General features: G+C 49.7%; 8 protein-coding genes across 8 annotated transcripts; 3 read left to right on the top strand and 5 right to left on the bottom strand.

The window, feature by feature from the left end:
* Positions 1–1920: 1920 nt before the first annotated feature.
* Positions 1921–3823, bottom strand: N7525_001518 (uncharacterized protein; the record flags this gene model as incomplete). Its single annotated transcript, XM_002557830.2, has 3 exons — positions 1921–3242; positions 3304–3519; positions 3571–3823. The coding sequence occupies 3 exons, from the start codon at positions 3821–3823 to the stop codon at positions 1921–1923; spliced, it is 1791 nt and encodes a 596-aa protein (XP_002557876.2).
* Positions 3824–5098: 1275 nt separating this feature from the next.
* Positions 5099–6776, top strand: N7525_001517 (Zn(II)2Cys6 transcription factor; the record flags this gene model as incomplete). Its single annotated transcript, XM_002557832.2, has 2 exons — positions 5099–5155; positions 5205–6776. The coding sequence occupies 2 exons, from the start codon at positions 5099–5101 to the stop codon at positions 6774–6776; spliced, it is 1629 nt and encodes a 542-aa protein (XP_002557878.2).
* A 206-nt stretch (positions 6777–6982) lies between these two features.
* On the bottom strand, positions 6983–8589 carry N7525_001516 (hydroxyacid-oxoacid transhydrogenase; the record flags this gene model as incomplete). The annotated part of the gene is made up of 3 exons (XM_002557833.1): positions 6983–7989; positions 8046–8104; positions 8165–8589. 3 exons carry the CDS (start codon positions 8587–8589, stop codon positions 6983–6985), a joined length of 1491 nt encoding a protein of 496 aa, XP_002557879.1.
* A 489-nt stretch (positions 8590–9078) lies between these two features.
* Positions 9079–9666, bottom strand: N7525_001515 (Bys1 family protein; the record flags this gene model as incomplete). Its single annotated transcript, XM_061211932.1, has 1 exon — positions 9079–9666. The coding sequence occupies one exon, from the start codon at positions 9664–9666 to the stop codon at positions 9079–9081; it is 588 nt and encodes a 195-aa protein (XP_061071158.1).
* Positions 9667–11032: 1366 nt separating this feature from the next.
* Positions 11033–12514, bottom strand: N7525_001514 (arylsulfotransferase family protein; the record flags this gene model as incomplete). The annotated part of the gene is made up of 1 exon (XM_002557835.1): positions 11033–12514. The coding sequence occupies one exon, from the start codon at positions 12512–12514 to the stop codon at positions 11033–11035; it is 1482 nt and encodes a 493-aa protein (XP_002557881.1).
* A 2680-nt stretch (positions 12515–15194) lies between these two features.
* Positions 15195–16386, top strand: N7525_001513 (uncharacterized protein; the record flags this gene model as incomplete). Its single annotated transcript, XM_002557837.2, has 4 exons — positions 15195–15353; positions 15428–15714; positions 15803–16016; positions 16135–16386. 4 exons carry the CDS (start codon positions 15195–15197, stop codon positions 16384–16386), a joined length of 912 nt encoding a protein of 303 aa, XP_002557883.2.
* Positions 16387–17180: 794 nt separating this feature from the next.
* Positions 17181–18478, top strand: N7525_001512 (zinc-dependent alcohol dehydrogenase; the record flags this gene model as incomplete). The annotated part of the gene is made up of 4 exons (XM_002557838.1): positions 17181–17331; positions 17427–17800; positions 17855–17933; positions 17994–18478. 4 exons carry the CDS (start codon positions 17181–17183, stop codon positions 18476–18478), a joined length of 1089 nt encoding a protein of 362 aa, XP_002557884.1.
* Positions 18479–18506: 28 nt separating this feature from the next.
* Positions 18507–19758, bottom strand: N7525_001511 (putative C6 transcription factor; the record flags this gene model as incomplete). The annotated part of the gene is made up of 2 exons (XM_061211931.1): positions 18507–19374; positions 19421–19758. The coding sequence occupies 2 exons, from the start codon at positions 19756–19758 to the stop codon at positions 18507–18509; spliced, it is 1206 nt and encodes a 401-aa protein (XP_061071157.1).
* Positions 19759–20434: the final 676 nt, after the last annotated feature.

Raw genomic sequence — 20434 nt, 5'->3', positions numbered from 1 at the left:
TTTTCTGCCCATCACCGCCGCTTAGGACATGTTCAAGCCCTACGGACAGCAGTAGCCAAGTGGTTGAATGAGGCCAGCAGTGTAGTACCCCCACCCGCCACCACCGACTAAGCAAGGAAGTGGACCGCCTACTCGCGTAGTGGTCACATTCAGTTGCTTGTCAAGTAATCAGGCTCCTTTTAGTGGGAGCCTGAGTGCAGATCTTGCATGGCTAAGATCTGCATGTAAACCCCTGGGAAAAGGGTTAGCGTTGCAGTATGAAAGGGCCAGTGTTAATGGGAATTAACTGGGATTTTCAACCACCTCGTCATTCATCTTTTTTTATCTGGTACATTATTATTAGTACCAATTTTGCCATCTCTGCAAGGGTCCTACGCTACCCGTTGGAACTCAGCAATGACTAGACTGCATTTTGGGTCGTTTTGGTAGGCGGATCGGATGCGTGCCTTGGACACTCGAAGTGAGAAAGCGTACGCCTCGTCTGGGACGTCCCATGTGGGCCACACCTAACAGAATCGGCCTTGATTGAAATGCAATATGATATGGACCAAGAAAGAATTGAGAGAGAGAAGAACTCGGGGCCGGAGGTGAGGGCGGGTACACATATCTCACACCTCGAGATTAAGGTAGTGTAGGAAAGAAGAATCGAGAAGGAGGTATTTATACCTTAGGATATCTGAACATGACGATTTATCTCAAGATAATACAAGGGGCATTATATATAATAAGACTCCCGGGATTCCCTCTCTGGGTGTTTTCTACATGTCTTTCTACATGTTATCTTGAAACGCCTTCCTAATCAGGAAATACCGACTATGATATCTATATTACGGGAGGCACGGGGTTCTAGAAACAGGTTGACTGGGGGCTTTTTCTTTGCGGTTCGAATGCTATTTTAAACCGTTAAACAACCGTCATTTGAAAAGAACCTTAGTGACTTCAATATTTAGTACTAACGTACATTGGAGGTCCCAACCCCACGTGGGAGACTCGTTGACCGCTCTATCGAGAGGCACTCTCTATTCATGTCTTCGCCGGGTTGTGCCTCTATCTGACACTTGGGACTAGACAGTTCTCCTAGGTCTATCTCATGTGTCCGGAATATAAGACCGCTTTTACTGCGAGTGATACGATGAGGACGAAGAAAGGTAGATATGACACCTCTTGGAAGGCACCACTCATTCTGAAATAGGAAGGAAGGGTCTGCCACAAGGTAAGAGCGTCCCTGGAGTTCTGTATAAGGAAGGAACGATAAGGAAAGCGAGCATAAAGGGAACTTTAAGTCCAGACATAGCAACCCCCAACCCCCATAGCTCAGATGGGAAGTGCCCCGGGCAGGGTAATGTTAGGTTGCGCGTTCGAATCACAGCTAGGTCGGGTTGAAGAACTGTGAGTCACGGGCTGACGACAGGGAGTACACCAACCCCACCTTGAAAAGGGGGCTCCCTGATGCCTCAACGTCCTGAGCGAGGCGCGTCCTAGCCGATGAGGAAACTGTCCCTAGCCTAGCTGTTGTGAAGATCCTTGGGGCCACTTTTTTTTTCTCTTTCCTTTTCCTACTTCGGGATCCTTTGAAGCTATTCACACTTTTGACCCACCACCCCACTATAACCCCCACCCCCACAACTTCCAAGGTTGCTTATGGCGAACCACAGCATTTTAGGTAGCCAATTAATGGGTAGTACTGAGGAGGGATGGATTCATTGGCTATGGGTATATTATCGTTTCTGTTTACCGCTGTTTCTGATATAACCATGGATGTATTGATGAAAGTATAGAAATACGTAGACAAGGATCTGCCGTGGTTGAAAGACAGCCCTGGAGCTTTGAAGGTGTTGAGTAATTATAACCGAAAGAAATTCCTCCTTCCCCCTAGGTGCCTAAGAATACCCCCTCAAGAAGCAACGCACAAACACAGAATCAAAGCGTGACAGCGCACGCACTCAAGATTCCAGTTTCCTTAGCCAAGGCAGCAGTAACATGAGCAGGAACCCCTCTGTCAATACCAAGAATCATCAGGGCTTCATTCAGTGATTGGCTCTTTGCAGTAGGTTCTTGAGAGCTTCCATCTGTGGGAAACGGCTCCTTTAGGCTTTCATTGACAGCCAGCTTCGGTGATACAGGGGCAACAGCCATGAAATTGATATTGACACCCTCTTGGCCAAGGATGTTACCCACAACACCAATCTTCCCCGGTGAATTATAGTTCTCACAGATCAACAAGGTCCCCTGTGGCTCAAAGGAAGCCTCAAATCGACCTAAGCGAGTGATCAGTGGACGATCACCAGAACAGGTGCCAGAAATAATTCGTTGGTGTTGGTCTGGAACTGAACCGGTGGAATTGTCGTCAGAAGCCGGGGCTCGGGACGAAGCCCGAGAAGGTGGACGTGCGACAAGAGTGACTAGCGACGAATAGGACGAGTGGTCCGACGGATCGCGGGAGTGCTGCTCTGAGACGAAGATACCACGTTCGCGAGCCACTAGTTCAGCGTTGACAATGTTGATATTGAGTCCCTCCATGCTGCTGATAGGAGAAAGAAGACCCTTGATCAAGGCGGCGAAGAGGGGCTTCGTGTTGTTGATACTAGCCAACTCGCCTTGATAGATTAGATCAAAGGTGTTCCTGGCCATTGCTCCACCAGGAGAAGTTGCATAGTGCTGAGTATACAGGCTGCCCAGCTTCTCGACCAGACGTACGAATGGCTGCAGCTTTTTGTATTCCTCGGGCAGGATGAGAGGAGCATTGACAGCGCTGCGCGGCAGGGATCCTTGCAGGATTTCAAGCACCTGCTCGCACACATCGACTGAAACGTTCTCTTGTGCCTCTACTGTCGAAGCACCAAGGTGCGGTGTGACGACAGCTCGTGGGTGGGCGATTAATCGTGCCGCCGAGGAATCGGGAGCAGGGGGCTCAGATGTGAACACATCAATAGCAGCACCGGAAAGATGGCCTGATTCCAGTGCCGCGAGCAGCGCATCCTCATCGAATGTGCCTCCCCGGGCTACGTTTAGCACACGAGCTCCTGGCTTCAGCTGTGCCAGTTCAGCTTCCGCAATCATTCCTCGAGTTGAGGCAATGAGGGGGGTATGGATCGTTAGGAAGTCAGCAGATGCGAGCAACTCCGGGAGCGAGGAGACGAGGGCGACCGAAGCCGAAGCTGCAACTGCCGGGGATGCATATGGATCGAGGGCATTCACATTCATGCCTAAACCCTTGGCCAGTCGTGCAACTGTCAATCCCACTAGTATGTATAACGCACGGTCAAATCATGTTTTGAAACAAGCCAATTGAGAGTTAGGTACCTTTTCCCAGACCAATAATCGACAATGTCTTTCCCTTGACTTCGACGCCGACGAATTTACTCCGTTCCCACTTCCCATCTTTGAGACTAGCACAACTCTCAGGGATTTTCCTTGCCATGGACATCATCAATGCAATTGTGTGCTCAGCTGCAGCGCCAATATTCCCCGAAGGTGAGTTGACGACCACAATTCCAAGCTTTGTAGCTTCCTCGACATCTACATACCAGTCAGTACCACAACACAGCATGGAACAAGATCCAAACATACCAACATTGTCAACTCCAACACCAGCACGTGCTACAACCTTTAGGTTCTTTGCAGCTCGAAGGACAGTCGCGGTGACTTTGGTCTCGGAGCGAACGAGAAGGGCATCGTAATCGGGGATTATCTGGAGTAATTCATCGGCACTGAGACCCTTTCGCTCATGAACATCCAGCGAGCTGCGCAGTAGAGCCAGTCCATCTGGCGACAGCTTTTCCGGCACCAGGACTTTAGGACGAGATGCTCTGAGAAGAGGCATGATAAAATTGATCTGATTCAATTGAAGGGGAAGACAAAGGGCCGATTTCCCCAGGTTAAGTCATTTGTATTACTCCCCGCGGCAGGCGCGCCCTCACATTTCTTTCCATCTGTCCAATCATCCTCTCTATGGAATACGTGCACCTCCATGGACAAAACGCGGGGTACCACCACGATGATTGGAGACGATCGTCTACAAGGTACCTAGGTGCCCCCGGGACTATCTAGGTAGAGAGTGTCAATCCGACTATGCCAGGGCAATCCATTGGACTTTCAATGTCCTGTCTTTTCATATCGCGCCCTCGTGCCCCCTATTGCACTAGACATCAATATTGTTTCTTAAGGGCCAGATCATGCCTTTCAATCATGCCGTTATTTCCAATCGCTTTCCATTGAATACGCACCATTGTTACGGAGGGTGGGCGGAAGATCACCAATTGTCCGATTAAAACAGACTCAAATCCTCTCCAAAGCCTACTATGTGGCTCTGGTGAGGAACAAACCAAGTAGTGTCAACCCCAGAGACATGCATACTCCTGGATCGGTCATGCCAGGCACAGGGATGCCTCACATGCTCAAATCTCGGACGAAAGGAGGATGTGAGACCTGCAAGATGGCATCGCATTCTCTTCGACGAATAAAGACCTGGTATTCTCGATCCACGACCCATTGAGCGACACAGCAACTTCGTATCTGTGGCAAGACTACCAAAGCTTTTCCGACTAGTACTAGTTGGCCATTGACAATGAGTGAAAAAGCCATGTGGAGTTTTAAATTTGATCTCATGCAGGGGTATTCGCATTTTATAAATAGTAAATGGGGGCGAAATGTTGGGAAGATGGAAGATCATCCTGCCCAGGTGTATATTGCTTCACTCGAGATGAGGTAGCTCCCATAACTTTGAGTTTAAAGGGAAGAAGAAAATCATTCACACATTGGGACTTGAATGATAGATTGAAAGGCCCAAATGATTATTGACGGTGCTGATGTGAAAGAGAAAGAGATGTTAAGTAGTTAACTAGTTAGAAGATTGGCCAAAACCTGAAACGGCTGGTCTTTCCCCGCCTATTTTGATTTGCTTGGCAGAATGTTCTCTCGTGAGAAACGTCCTAGGGCTGACTGCCTTAAATTAACTCTACTCGGCCCTACTCGACTCTGCTCAGCTCTGCTCAGCTCCATGAAACTCGAAACTTGAACCTTGAACCCGGAAAATGGGCACATGAACCACATCTGCCTTTCGTCTACCCCGTGATGACATCTCGACCTTGACGACACCATGGTCGGAGTTCCGCACAGTACAGGCTGTGTCCTGTGTCGCGAGCGACGGATTAAGGTCAATATCCATCCAAATAAGATCGCGCTCTCGGGCTAATAGTCTCTAGTGCGATGAGGCAGTCCCTGAGTGCACCCAGTGCCAGAAATATGGTCGCGCCTGTCCGGGCTACCGGCGAACCTTCCGCTTCCAAGACGAAGGCCCCAACCTCGCTCGACGACATCGCTCTAACACCCGACGGAGGAGGAGAGGTACATTGGCAGGCCCACACGCCCCCGCTACATCTTCAACCCCAAATGCCCGACCGACACCCGCACACTGTGACTCCACTGCCGCTGCAGACGTGGTGCGCGGCAATGCGATTGCCCTCATGCGACGACACTCTTCCTTGGGCGGCTGGGATGAGAAACTGTCTCCATCGCTGGTGCGCAAGTCCTTCCGTGCCGCGCAGCCACAATTATTCCTCGACTTCATCAGCACATCGTTTCCGACCCTCTATTATCATAATCGGTTCCGGTCTGGCGATGCACCCGGGTTCGCCGAATATATCGTCATGAATTTTGGCAATGATGCTTATCTCGACTCCGCGGTTTGCTGCTTGAGCTCCGTCTACTTGGCACACTTGACGCAAGACAAGGCTCTCCTCAAAGCAAGTCGACAAATGTATTCCAAGTCGCTGCACGAGGTTATCCGGGCCATTCCCAAAGCCGACCATGCCACATCTGACAATATGCTATGCACATCCATCATCCTCAGTGTCTTCGAGATGTACGCGCAGACCACACCGGACGCCTGGGTCGTGCACTCCGACGGCGCGAAGCGACTGATGATAAGCCGAGGCCCCGAGGCGCACGAGTCTGGCTTCGGAAGATACTGCTGGATTGCATTCCGCGGCTTCTTCATCGCCACAGCCGTCTACGAAGGTAAACCCTGCTTCCTAGACCAAGAAGAATGGCAATCCTACGCGACGAAAGTCAGGACCGAAGACCGCCAGAAGCCCGGCGAGTGGTCTGCATACGGAGAGATATCCGATCTGGCCTTTATGGAAATCGCCAAATGCCCGCGGTATATAAGCGAAACTCGGGATCTCCTTTCCGTCCCGGCCGAGCCAGACTCAAATTCATTCAGAAACCTCATCGGCCGTATAAATGACACCTCCCGTCGGCTGTGCTCGCTCTCCGCAGAGCTCCGGTCCTGTATCAGCGCGCACAGTGAGCGTCAGCAAGGTATCGTCCAGAGACCGGGATCCTTCGTTGGGCCCGTACCAGAGACCTTCCCGGATACCGGTCCGTCGCTGCTCCTCAATGGAGCGGAAAATATGCTAGAGACGCTGCAGCAGCTCTCCGACCGTCTTGAAGACCGGTTACGCTTCGAATACATCGACGATGGCTCGCCGGAGTCGACTGTCGCCACACCACCCAGCAGTGGTAGTGAATATTCCGTGTCTCCTTATTCTGCGAAGCCGAAGAGCTTTGCCCTCCCCTTTCGCATTCATTCAGAGCTTGGACAGGGTCCGTCTAAGACCTCTGATCCCCATGACCCCCGTGCTGTTATCTGGTTGGATCGCATAGCGTCGTCGATGGGTGTCCTCGGCGCAAAGGTCCTTCCGGGTGATGACCCCAGTGCTCCAGTAGAGATGGACACGGCATCCCAATTATGGACTTGCAGTAGTCAGCAATGATGCTTGCATTTATATGGAATGTGCTACGAAGAGATATCCACTCCTAGCCGGTCTAGGATGAAGCCCTGCCACACAACATTACTCTTAACTTTCCCCGACATGAACAAAGAAACAAACTCATCCAATTCTGCATCATATCGGCGTATATAAGTATAAACATCAGATGCAATCATATTTTAAAAACCACTTCAAAAAAAATCACCACCCTAATAATCCAAAGATTGCTCCAGCAAATTCCTCAACTCCCCTTTCTCAGCCTCCAACTCCTTACTCAAACTTGGCGCGAGCATAAGCACCCGCTGCTGAGGAATAGTCCCATCAACCAACCCGTCCAAATCCGCAGCCTTGAATCCTAGATCCTTCAATCCACGCGGCTGATCACCAAGCGTAGCAAGGAACTCGGCAATAGCAGCGCCAAGCACCTCACCCGCAGACTCACGCTTAACATTCGAGATATCCACACCGAACGCCTCAGCCGCCGCCAAGTGGCGATCAGGGTTCGACGCCGCTGTAAAGCGGAAGACGGCAGGCGCCGTAACAGCCACTGAAACACCGTGCGGGATAATGGGGTGATCGACCTCGTACCCCGCATGCTTATATCCAGGGTTCTGACTGGAGATGGGGTAACTCATACCATGGCAGAGATGAACGCCTGCATTTCCGAACCCGACACCGGCGAGTGTAGCTGCGAGCAGCATCTCCGACTGTGCCTCGTGGTCTTCTGGATCGCGGACTGCGCGCGGCAGGTACTTGACTGTTGAGCGCAGGGCGGCGAGGGAGAAGATATCAGAGATGGGATTTGCGCCCTGGTAGGCGGGTCGGTTGATGGGGTTTGTTGGGCGTGGGGTGCGCTCGTTGTATGGGATTGCGGTCCAGGATTCGAGCGAGTGGCAGAGGACGTCGAGGCCGGAGGCGGCGTGCACGGCTGAGGGCATGGTGCGGGTGTTGAGTGGGTCGCAGATTCCGAGGGTTGGCTTTAGGTTTCGGTGCGCGATGCCGGTTTTGGCTTTCTTGGAGACTAGGTCGAAAATTGCTGTGCCTGTTGTTTCGGAGCCCGTGCCTGCTGTTGTTGGGACGGCGACGAGGGGGAGGAGGGGTTTGTCGACCGGCAGGCCTTTGCCTAAGGGTGCGTTGACGAAGTCGAGGAAGTCTGCTTCGGGGAAGACGGTGTATAGGTTCATTAGTTTGGCAGTGTCGATTACAGAGCCGCCGCCTGTTTTGGTGTTAGTTTGTGTATACCATGTATACCACGGGGTAAAGGGGACGTACCCACGGCCAGGAAGGCATCGGGTTTATAGGGCTTAGCGAAAGCGATAGCCTCTTTTATACTTTATTCGAAATGTTAGTACCGCTATATCAGCCGCGCTTGAAGCTTGGCGTCGACTTACGAACTATCCTTGGGTTCAGTGCGCACTTTGTCAAAGATAGTAAACTGAATGCCCTCGCGAGTAAGACCCTCAACAGCTTGCTTCATAGCATCAAGCTTGGCCACATTGGAATCGGTAACAATGCACACCCGCTTAGCGCCGATGTTGGTAAAGTCCATTCCGACCTCCTTGGTCGCGCCGGGTCCGAAGCGAATGCTAGACGCCGCCATCTCGAAGGCATATTCCTTCTCGCGTGAGCGGTCCACGGGTGTGGACATGCGACGCTTCACATGGTTGAGCAGAGATGGGGATTGCTGGTGATTGTGGTGGTGGTTGGGGTTTTTGTGGCATGGACAGTTGGGTGGGTGGGTATATTGTACCGTGCGTAGCAAATTCAAGGCACGATTTGCTGCTGAGGGGGCGACCCTGATTGCTGGAGAAACCATTGCTGTATGTCTGGAGTAAGAAGAGAAGGGAGAAGTTCAAGTTGAAGTAAAGAAGAAATGTGGGACAAATTGGAGAAAATGCGGGGAAGTGCCCCGGACTTCAGGCCGAGGTCTGTTCTTTGGTTCTGCGCTCGCCTTTTCCTCTTTTCCTCTCTTTTACTCCCATATTTGGGGAAATTATTCACGCCTCTCTAATATATTCTCTTATGTTTCTCCATTTTCTCCATTTTGGAGAACCCGAGTTCCAATCCATCTATATTCTACAACCGAGGTTGAGGTTGAAACCCGCCGATCATGACTCTCCATGTACCCGATATATCCTCCGTGATACGCAATAAGGGCAGCAATTGCACAGTACTAAAACACAAAGCCAGATAATTCAATTGAGCACTAACATATCCAAGTCCCACACAAATCCAAATCCCGTAACAATCTCCAAACATAATTCCATACTCCCATCTCCACCTCACCCAACTAACTCCCAACCTCTCAACAAAGCGACAAAACCAAATCCGTCGAAGCATCAACATCCCTCACCTGACTCCCAGCTGGCGGAACCCCATCCTTCCAAGAAATCAACGGCTCAGAAGGCATAAGGTTCACAGGATAACCAACAAACGGATCCCCAAAGACATCAGAAAGATCATACCACACTTTATCCTGTCTCTCGCCGCGCTCCCGTGTAGAGGAAAGGTTGTACGCAAAGATCATCTGCGGAGCACTATTGTACAGCCCGTCACGGTCCGTGCTGATCTTGATCGCAATGCCGCCAGTGTCTGGGTTCTCGCGGAAGACCTCATTGTACTCGTCGTTGGGGAGAAGTGTTTCCTCCGGTAGGACTGTGGACCCCACGGACCAGAGATAGACTGGGAATTTGCAGTTGTTGTGCACTATCGCATGGCCCAGTTTTCGGTGCACGGGTGTTGGCGTGCTGCTTGGGATCAGGAGGCCGATGCTTGAGGAGGGGAGGGCGCTATAGGGGATGGCTCTTGGGCCACGGTGGTTTTCGTGGATTGTTGGGGTTGAGAGGGCGAGGGTGGTGAGGGAGAGGAGGGGGAGGATGGTTGAGAGATACATCTTGGTTGGTTGTAGAGATGCTGGAATACTCTGGCTTTGGTTATGTCTTGTGTTAGAATGGAGAATTGCGAGGGCTTTATATAGACGTTTCTGTTACTGCTTTTGGTATCATTCCTGTTGTGTTGCACTGCGATCTAGACCGTTGGGTCTAATTCCTCACGGCAAGATGCTTCTAGTTGCTATGAATCTTGGCCCAGGGGAAATTGGACGCAAAGTCATGCTGTGCAATGTAGATGTGGCGCAAAATGAAGGGGTGTGAAACTACCACAATGTAGTAGCCAAATAGGAACCATCCGATTGTTCAACGGAAACATATGAAGAATGTCATCATTTCCCTATGTTGACCCTTGTATCCCCTCAGAAAGATCGGAGTGACAAGATTGATTCCGGGATTCTCAAGTCGCAGCATGGAATGTATAGACCTTTAATTTTATACTATCGAGGATAGGATGGCAAGAGAAAACCGTTGGATATCTACTTGTGTTTGAGGATATCCAAGAATGTGATTAACCCGCTAGCTCCAGGTATAATAATAACAAGAAAGGATCAAAGTACATATACAATAGCAGGCTAATCTAAAGGATTATACTTCTTCAACAACCTTTATAGTCAGTTACACCCGTGACGGCATAACACTGGACAAGCAGGCCGATACTACCTGAAAGCAGACTCGATCAAAATGTAAAACCCCGTGGCAGGGCAACTGTGGCGTCCTGGGCATTCATTTCTCCCCTAAGGAATGTGGGATTTCCATAACGCAGACCACACGGAGAATTCTTTTGAGTTTGAGACCGAGGAATGTCGGGTAGAGAACCTCACTGACTGGCAATGGAGGTATAAACCCTTCCTAGGAAGCCATCCAGAAAATGAATCTAAGGAATAGAACACATCCAGGGTGGTTCATGTGGCACGCCGAAAAGGTCGGTCGCTCATTTGTGACATCCTTCGACATGTCCAACATTCGTTACAAAAAATGGTGAAACAGACCTATCCGTTCTGTGCGGCATACGAGAAGTTTGATGGATGTCACACCGTACTGTAATTGAGACTGGAAGGCCTGGGAATATTATTACCTCGTTTCAGATACCCGGTGGTCAGCTAGAAGGTCTAAGGATTTGACATGGCTGAACGATGTCTAGACCTAATCAGTATAATCACTGTCTAGATGCATGACAGGATTTCGGCTATTGTAAATTCCGCTCGAGAGCAAGATGTGTCATGAAAGCAAATGTATATTCAGAATGTGATGTCAAATATGTACAGGAAGAAAGAAATGATATAATATGTGTGACCAAACCATCTCTCCAGAGAGATCCTGAATAGGAAGGGTAAGAGTAGGTTACCACCCAAACGAACCCTAGACCACTTAGAATGAAACAACCTCCGAGGTGCCGAGAACGGTGGCACCCCTGCGAGCGACCACCTGAACAAAAGTGGTAGGAGGGTCGACAAGAGTAGCAGAAGTCTCAAAGCCAGTGCGATCAGCGGTGGCGATGACCTGAGTATTGTTGGTCGAGGTGGCGGAGGAAGCCGCATAGACAACCCAGTTGTCATATTCAGTAGCGCCGTTCCAGCTCATGTAGACGGTGGCACCAGAGCTAGTGGTCTTGACCGACACGGAGGGTTTCCAAAAGGGAGTGGCAGTCCACTGGCAACGGTAACCGCGGTAAGATGCAACAGCATTGTCGTCACCGAACTGGGCGCTGAAAACGACGTTACCGTCACCATCGAACTCCTTGACCTTGGAAATAGACCCGTATCCCAGGAAGACATGGCTGTCCTCGCTGAGGAGCTGGTAGCTACCCTGGCTGACGGAGTGGATGGGGTCGTTGGGGTCAGCCAGAGCGCGGAGACCGGTAACTGTCTTCTTATCCCAATCGATTGCCATGCTGATACCGGTTGTCTCGGCCTCTTCGTTGGTTGGGGTGTTGGCGTTGTTGAACAGGTTCAGGACGAGCCCGTTGTCTGTCTCGTTGTAGACGCGCATGTCGTGTTGCCATGAGAAGTCGACGTCGCCAATCTGTTTGAAGTCGGCGCCGTTGTCGCCGCTCACCTGCCACATCACGCTGCCGTTCTGGAACAAGTAGTAGCCTGACCACATGTGGCGCAGAGAGACGAGATAGCCATGGTTGGTGGTGGCGACAGAGTTGATGTGGTAGGCATCGTATGGGGCATCCTGGGTACCGACATCCTTTCCGAGACCCTGGTAAGAGGTAGTCAGGGGAATGTCGGCTTCGTGGTCAAGTGCACTCCATGAGTGCAGGACCTGGTTGGTAGTGATGTCGATCTCATGGAATTGGCTGTCCAGCATCCACTGGGAGGAGGTACCGTTGATGGACGTCAAGTCATGCTGAGTGACGTTGTAGGCGGTGCAAATGAGAGTGTTGCGGGGAGTAATTTGACTCTCGTGCATGTCACAGTATGACTCTTTGCTTGAGCCGTCCGGGGTGACAAAGTTGCCTGTGAGTTTGACAGTGTAGATCTCTTTGTAGGTATCGTCGAGGATGTGTACGGTTCCATAACCGTAGCCGATGGACATCATGTCTCCGGCCCAGAAGGTGATAACATCCTTGCCGAAGAGCTTTTGTATCTTGAAGTTGGCAGTCACCTGTTCAGGGCCTTCGTACACTAAGTCTCCCGCATCGTCGTAAATGAGCGCAGCGGTGCCGGCGTCCTGGACGCCTCCACGAGGACCGAGGAAGATGTAGCCGGGCTGGGTAGTTCCGGTCTTGCTGACCTCGAGCTTCGGCGGCTGGAATCCCATGGAGCTGTAAGTTGAATAGTTCCAGGCAGCCGCCTGGAGAGACAGAAGCAGGGCGCTGCCTGCTGTGTACCACCACGGAGCCATATCGATCTAGATCTAGAAAAGAACGACTAAACAGGAGTATACCTGTGGACAATATAATGAAGGAATGTTAGAATAAAAGAATAAAAGAATGACTGTAGTGGGATCGATGAGCGTTATTTGAGACTGAACATGAAACGAATCCCCTTTCAATAAAAGAACAAGCCTTCAGTCTTCGCAAGCCCTGAAGATCATTACCCTTCCATCAGCGGAGCCGAGTGGGTTTCGATGAAGCCATTGCCCAACCAGGTTAGCCACCATCTTCCACGTTCTGCCGAACCGTGGGACTATGGATAAATAGCCTTGGCTAGCGTCATTTCTCCACATGGTAGAACTTTTTAGTGTGATTGATAAAGCATACCCACTGGGTATGCATGATCCATTGCGAGAGGTATATTCCCGTATAATTGACTTCGGCGCAGGAATCAACAAGGCGGTTTACACCGGAGCGGGAATATTGCCAATCATGACAGGACGGTTGTCTGGCCACGGTGAAGACTCCGGGTTTCGCGATCAGCGTGACGATCAATTGCCGTTTCCCTGTGTGAGTTTCATGTGGAAATTACCGGCAAATTGCCGGCAGCTGTGGCGGCAACGGGCATGTTTAGAGATATATGCATTTTCGACATGTTCAGTGTGGGATACTTCCAAACACTTTGAGTTCACCAGGTTGTCGGCTACTTGGCGGGAAGACGCCGACGAGTGTACCGGCCTAGGGAGCCAGCAGTATTTTCTCATATTGTTCTTAACGCAATCAAAGTCGTCTGGTATTGAAATAAAGTCAGTGCATCTTCTTGCTTATTAGCCTTACCTGTCCGGCATATAAAAGAGATAAAGAGGTGATGTCTAGGATGACTTTCTTCCGGGTGGTACGTGCGCCCAACACGTGGGAAATTTATATAGACAATGGCCTACTCTATACTCGGTTGAGGGTATGATGTTGCAATCACAGCTCAAACCGAGTAATTCCTAATAAACCCTTTATATATCTGGGTAAATCTTACTCCAAACCCATTGGAACCTGAATTAAGGGGTCTACAAAGTGACGTTGAATGTTGTCGGAAAATGAGACTGTTATTGAAGACTAGTGAATACGATAATTTGACATTCAATTCATTTCCCTTGTGTTCTGTCTTCCAGTTGGTTCAACATGTCGACGGGAGCACTACTTCCACTAACCTTGGAAGAATATGTATATATATACCCGAAGACTGGGGATCGCCTTGGCATGTCAAACGGCAAGGGACAGGAATATATATCCTAAGGCAGACATTATCAGGTAACTACGGCTTATGATTTTTACCGCCTTCATATACTGTAGCGTGGTAAGTCCGACATGTCTTCTATAATACCGAGAAGAAAAAATATCTTCAAAAGATATCTGAAACAAGATCCAGAAAAAAGGACTGTTAATGTCAAATATAACACCATATATATCATCTTGAGCCAGATAAACCTGACTATTAAGGCCATACTCTATACGTTAAGAACTCGGCGCATGTGCCCTTATACCAAACGGGTATGGAACCTATGGGTTGACATTCGCGGGTAAAATGGTATGGCAGTTTACTCGGCTAAAATACCAAATGGAAGTATACTTTGTAGGGTGAAAGTGATGCGGCTTTCACTATTCGATTTTCATGATATCGGAGGTCTTTCCCCCTTCGATCACGAATATAATATTGGCACATGTATATCCCCAGGTGATTTTGAAAGAGGCAAGTCTGGCATACCCGGGAAACGGCCTAGGCAATAGCACAGACCTCACGAAGGCCTCACGCAGGTCCATGCATATGGGGTAAAGGACATGAACTCATGGAGCAACGATATTCTATTTCCGGATAAATCAAAGAGAAGATGAAACAAGTCCATTTCCATTTCCAGGTAAAAGCCGTTGGCGCCAAGTGACTAAGACGAGTTCGAGACGGAGAAATAGCGGGAAAACAAAGGCCTACTTTCTTTGTCTTCTTTGTCTTCTTTGTCTCGAGATTCTTTGTGTTTTGGATCTTTCTTTCTATGAATAGCAAATCTATCTTTACTATCTTTCTTTTTGTTCACCTTTTCCAAAATCAAAGACAATCCGAAACCAAAAATTACCCGTTGCAGTAGCTTCAAATGTTTGATTTATAGCTCGTATCCCCGGGAACGCCACCTTTTCTCCACACGGGGAACGGGGAATTGAATCTCACCAGGAATTTTCCGTTTCTCTCCAGAGGGCACGCGATCTGAAATGATTTGATCGATGCAATTGAAGTGACATACAAAGAGACGTTGCGAGTCTTTCTCAAGTTGTCCCCTATTACGCCCTCCCCCCTGTAGAACCAACGAACTTAGCTCATCTAGTGGCGTTCCCGAATTACGTTTGATTTAATTAAATGGAATACGTAGAGACGCTAATTATTATGAGATTAATAAATGAGAAATTTCCTCCCATCTTCACTTCCAACCCGAGTAAGGTTGGATGTGGGAGATAGAGACTAGGCTCTTTTCATGACGCCCTCATGAGGATTGCGCTTCATTTCTCTCCTCTACTCTCTACGACTCTCTACGACAAACACTTCCGTCTCCATCTCTTTTCACCTCTTCCACCTCTTTCACCTCTTCTACCGAATTAGCCTGACCCTTGTTTACTCCCCACAACCCTCCCAGCAACCGCCTACGGTTGACATGAATACAGCCCACGATGGCTACCGATCACATTTCGAAGCCTACCGAGGCTGACGCCCTGATCCTCGAGGCTTGGGGACAGGGCCTGATGGTGGGGAGTCTCCTCATTATGGCCGTTATCACTCTCGCCAACATGAAGTCACATATTCTCTTACACAAGCTGATCTTCGCCGAGGTAAGGAAGCCAAAATACTGGCCCATCATTCACAGGCTTAACAGGAATCGAACTAATCTGTGGACTCACTATAGCTCATCCTAGCTATGGCCCATGGTACTTTCATCTTCCCCCACGAGCCGGTCTACGGCTGGTACCTATCCGTGACCGCGATCGGTCTCAACATCTCCTGGGCCCTACACAATGTCATCGCCTGGATGAAGAACCGCCCATTCCTCTCGCGAAAGGTCTCCATCATCTACATTGTCACGGTTGTGCTCTGCTGGCCCTATTGGGGACTGGAGATCTATGCGAACTTCACCTACTTCAACAATATCAATAAGATTTTCCTGACGACTAGGCCAATGGAGCCATTATTTCGGTTCGTCATTCTTTCCATTCTTCTCCTTTCCAAGAACCTGGTTCTGCTCCTTCATATCTGAATCCACTTCACCCTAACATCTACACAGCGACCCATGGTGGGTCTTCACAACAGCCAGTCTATTCTGGACAATCAAGCGCGAATACAACTTCGGATTATGGGAGCTCGTAGTCGTCAGCCCACGATTCGGAATCATGCTCGCAGCAATGTGTCTATCAATTATCTTCATGATCGTCGATACCTGCAGCGTACTGAACGCGTTCCCCAGCATCCTCCCAACAGGGGTCGAACCGTTCTGGAAAGTAAGATACCGTCCCGGCATCGCCATCTGATTCCTTCCTCCTTTCCTTCCTTCCTTCCTTTCTTCCTCCTTCCTTCCTTCTTTCCTTTCTTTCGTTGTTTCCAAACTAACCACCCCAGCTATCCTTCATCTTCAAATGTCTCTGTGACACAGTCATCCTCGACGACTTCAAAACAGCCCTCGACCACCTGCGCATACACTGGATGCGCAAGAAAAACGGCGAGCTGTTCGTCACCCCGCTCACGGCGACGCCGAACTCCAGCCCGCGCGCATACAGAAACCGCCGGGATAGGGATATCGAGGCGGGTGACGACCCTTCTACCCCTACGAAGGGATCTTACGGCCGCGCGGTGCATATGGATGATGTCTAGACGATGATGAAATACCCTTGAGCGTGACTGGACGTTTGTTTTTCGTCGCGTTGGGAATGGTGTTCGGGGCTTTCGGTCTGGTTTCTTGACCTCGGTGTTTCGGTGAGGTTTATGGCGTTTCTGGTTTGAATTTCTGCGATTGTACATGCCCCGATTTGCTTGATACCTAGGTTGTGATTTTATGCGTGACATTTAAGGAATGAAAAGATAAGGGAAGGACTCTCCTAGGTCAGGTTAATGGGACATACCGATCTTCTTTGCTATTAGATATGCTGTCATAGGTAAGATCTGCAATGCACAGGACCCGGAGAATTGATTCGGAGAATTAGCATTTCTTCATGCAGACTCACGTCTATCAAGTTCTTTCCCCTGGTCTGACTGCCAATAATAAACGGCACTTGGGCTTTGGCGTACTCTATTTATCCGAGTCTGTCGTGTTGGTATCAACATCTACACAAAGATTGGATGTAGTCTATCTAGTTCTCCCTCGTCCCATGATCAAATCGTGTCGTTGACCAGTCATATCTGCTATTTGGCCTGGATTGAAGAATGAACTGACATATGCAGAGCAACTCTCCCCGCTCAAGGATAGTACATCCAACGCACCGCTTGATGTACACTCGGAGAATTGACATAATTCACTGATGACACGATCTGTCCTAGGCGTTACACCGCTGACTCGGGTTGTAAATATAAATATAGCCATATCGCCCATACAATACCCAGAATCCAGTCTCCTCTAAGCACCATCCAATCCAATATCTCGTCAGGAAGAATTAATATCCAAAATAAAAATGGACTCCCTCAACATCCCACAGACCCAAACCGTCGCTCTCGTCCGTTCACTAGGTGGGCAAGTCGAGTTCAAAACAGACTACCCCGTGCCAGTCCCGGAACGCAACGAAGTCCTCGCCAAAGTGCTCTACACCGGCGTCTGCCAGAGCGGTATGTATACTGTCAAACGGTCAAACTTTCACATGGCCAACCGGCACTCTCACTAGGATCGTATCTCTTAAAGACCCAGTCTAATACAGCAACAGATCTACACACCAAATCCGGCACCGCAGCCGGACCAGACGGCAACCCGATAACGAAAATCAAACTGCCACACGTGGGCGGCCACGAAGGTGTCGGCCGGGTGGTCGCGCTTGGGCCGGATATCACGCACGCCGCGGGTCTAAAAGTCGGCGGGTTGGTCGGGATCCGGTTCGCGAGCCGCATCTGTCGGCGGTGCGAGTTCTGTCTTGCGGGTACGGAGCAGTACTGCGTTGCGGGTACGAACCATCTTCATCACGAGGATGGCTCTTTTCAGCAGTATATCGCGCTCGATGCGGATTACTTGACCGTTCTGCCTGATGATGTCGATCCAAAGGTTATGGGGCCAGTGCTTTGTGCCGGTTTGACGGCATATAAGGTGGGTCGGATATTTTGTGCTGCGTTAGGTTTGGGTTAATTGGTGATTGATTAGGCTGTCTTGAACGCGAATGTTCGTTCTGGGAATTGGTTGGTGGTTATTGGTGCCGGAGGTGGCCTTGGACATTTGGCTGGTATGTTTTCTTTTTGTGGGGACTATGGGGGATGGCCTGCAGCCCACTGACATTGCCCAGTTCAATATGCAAGAGCGCAAGGGGCTCTGGTAATTGGCGTCGATACTGGTCCTGGTAAGGGAGACTTTATCAAAGGTCTCGGCGCACAGGAATTCATCGACTTTGCCACCGAGGACCCAATAAAGAGAGTGCGAGATCTCACTGGTTTGGGGGCACATGCTGTTGTAGTGACAGCAGGTAGTGCAAAAGCATTTGCACATGCCTGTGATATGCTGCGGGTTGGTGGTACTTTGAGTTGTGTTGGTATTCCCCCGGGAAGACCGAGCTTGGAAACTCCTATCTGCACAATCGTGATCAAGGGCCTTAAGATCACGGGTAACCTGGTGGGCTCGCTGAAGGAATGTATGGAGGCTGTTGATATGGTACGACGCGGTATTGTTAAGCCTGTGGTGAAGGTCCGGCCTTTTAGGGATTTGCCTCAGGTATACGAGGAGATGGAAAAGGGTGATATTTCGGGGCGGATTGTCCTTCAGATCGCAGAATGACCCGGTTAATATCCTATCGAGATTGATACTAGATCATCTGAAGATCCGGTTGCTGTAGCCAATCCAAGAAGTCTGGTGTCGATTCATCAAGCTCGCTGTTCGATATGTACCCGGGAATCTGAGCCTGACCACAAGGCCCATTTACGCCTGCGTGCAGGCCCGCATCTTCCTCCTGTATTGTCAGCAGGCGAGCTGGAGCTGCGATCAGGGCTTCGGCGGTTTTAGCACGAAGGATTGACTTCAACGTAGTATCCTGCTCGAGAAAGGGCACGATTTTCTGGTATAACGCATGCAGAAAGTCATGCGGTCCTAGCTCGAGCCGAGAACTTATTTTATGCGATGACAGAAGCACTGTGTCTGCCAGCGTGTTCGTGACTTCAAAGCATTTCAGTAACTGCAAGAGGACGTTAGCCACAGCCTGCATTTCCTTTATACCGAGGCTACTAGCCTGGTCTCGTCCCAATGGGAGCAAGTCCGTCTCACTGAAGCCCCGCAAGGCCTGCAGTAATGCACGGCCAACTTGCACTGGAAATCCAAATGCCAAGACAGATGCACACGCTGAAGAAGACAGTAGACCCATATTGAGTGCCTCTTGCCAGAGAATGGTCCTCATCCACTCCCGTGTGATGTGGTAGTCTGCCGTTCGGGTTGAAATATGATTAGCCATACTGAAGCATAGTGAGGCAACTTTCGTCTCGGTGTCGGTCAGATGTGTAGCCATGGTGATCCCAGGACGCGAGTTGCGCTGTACCGAGATTTGATTAAACACAATGAAGAGCTTGACGAGCTCTAGCAACCCTTGGGCATGAAGATCAGCGTTCATACTTGTCTCAAGATCTATTGATTCAGGGAGGTCAATATATGAGGTAGAAAGCCCCAGGTGCAATGAATAACCTCTGTGGATAGTCAATAAGTTACTTTGCAATTCAGAGGTTAGCCTACCTCTCTGATACCCAAAGCAACGGGAATACCAGGACCTTGTTTGCAATCAAGTCATCTTCTTCATATGAAAAATCTTCATTCAATCGCAGAAGACGAGCTCCGGTCATGGCCTCTTGGATGAACATCATTGCCGAATTTCGCTGGTTGACTTTGGCGTAGTACACATGCAAAAAGAAAGACATCAGAACGCTTCTGACATTCAGATTTGCCCCATGGCTATCGCAGCTTGTGCGCAATTGCAGGCAAGCCTGGGCCATTGTGGTGCTATCCACTGTCCGAGATCCATCTACCAAGGGATCAAGATGCAACTGAGCCATCGTCGCGGCACAGAGGGCCATGATGAGACAGGAAGTGTTTCCAGCGTTGGAGTCAACTCTTCCTGGATATATATCATCGAGCCTCTCTAACAGGGCTTCGAATCAACCACAGGCCAGACGCTGTATGAATATTGCTGATACAGACGGATAACCGATGCAAGGATTGTCTTTGGAATGCATTGGGGGCTGTAGGCTGGACTTGATGAAGAAACTGACACAACGCTAGTGCTTTTCATGTATTTATCTTGATCATTTTGCAGGTCCTCTGTAGGTTGAATATCTGGGACGTCGGTCTCTTGGTGGCTTGCTACTCGCCGAGATTTCGGGCCTCTCCTGTGCGCAGGCCTCAGGTACGTACAGCGCACCCGCTTTACTGCACTGCGACAGGTATCGCAGGGCAAAGAACCGCTGCATTTCACTTTGCGGGAGATACAGGTGTCGCAGGCTCGTTTGGGTGGCATTTGGACCTAAGTTATTGAAAGTGTCATGAAGAAAGATGCATATTGTACATTGGAATGCGGAGACATTGTTCAAGCGAGGGGTATTTTCGGTAGGTTTGCCGATGCATATCGGAACATTTCCGTGAGGATCGAGCTTGATAGAATCCATAAATAGAATCTGGATGTTGAGAGATCCTCGAGATTCAATTCAATATGGAGTATAGCCAAGGAATACAAGTCTATGGACTTCGACGTCA

Source organism: Penicillium rubens (genome assembly GCF_028828025.1).
Source record: "Penicillium rubens strain IBT 27055 chromosome Unknown utg000001l_segment0_segment0, whole genome shotgun sequence".
NCBI classification, from domain to species: domain Eukaryota; kingdom Fungi; phylum Ascomycota; class Eurotiomycetes; order Eurotiales; family Aspergillaceae; genus Penicillium; species Penicillium rubens.
This window is presented reverse-complemented; position numbering and strand designations above follow the sequence as displayed.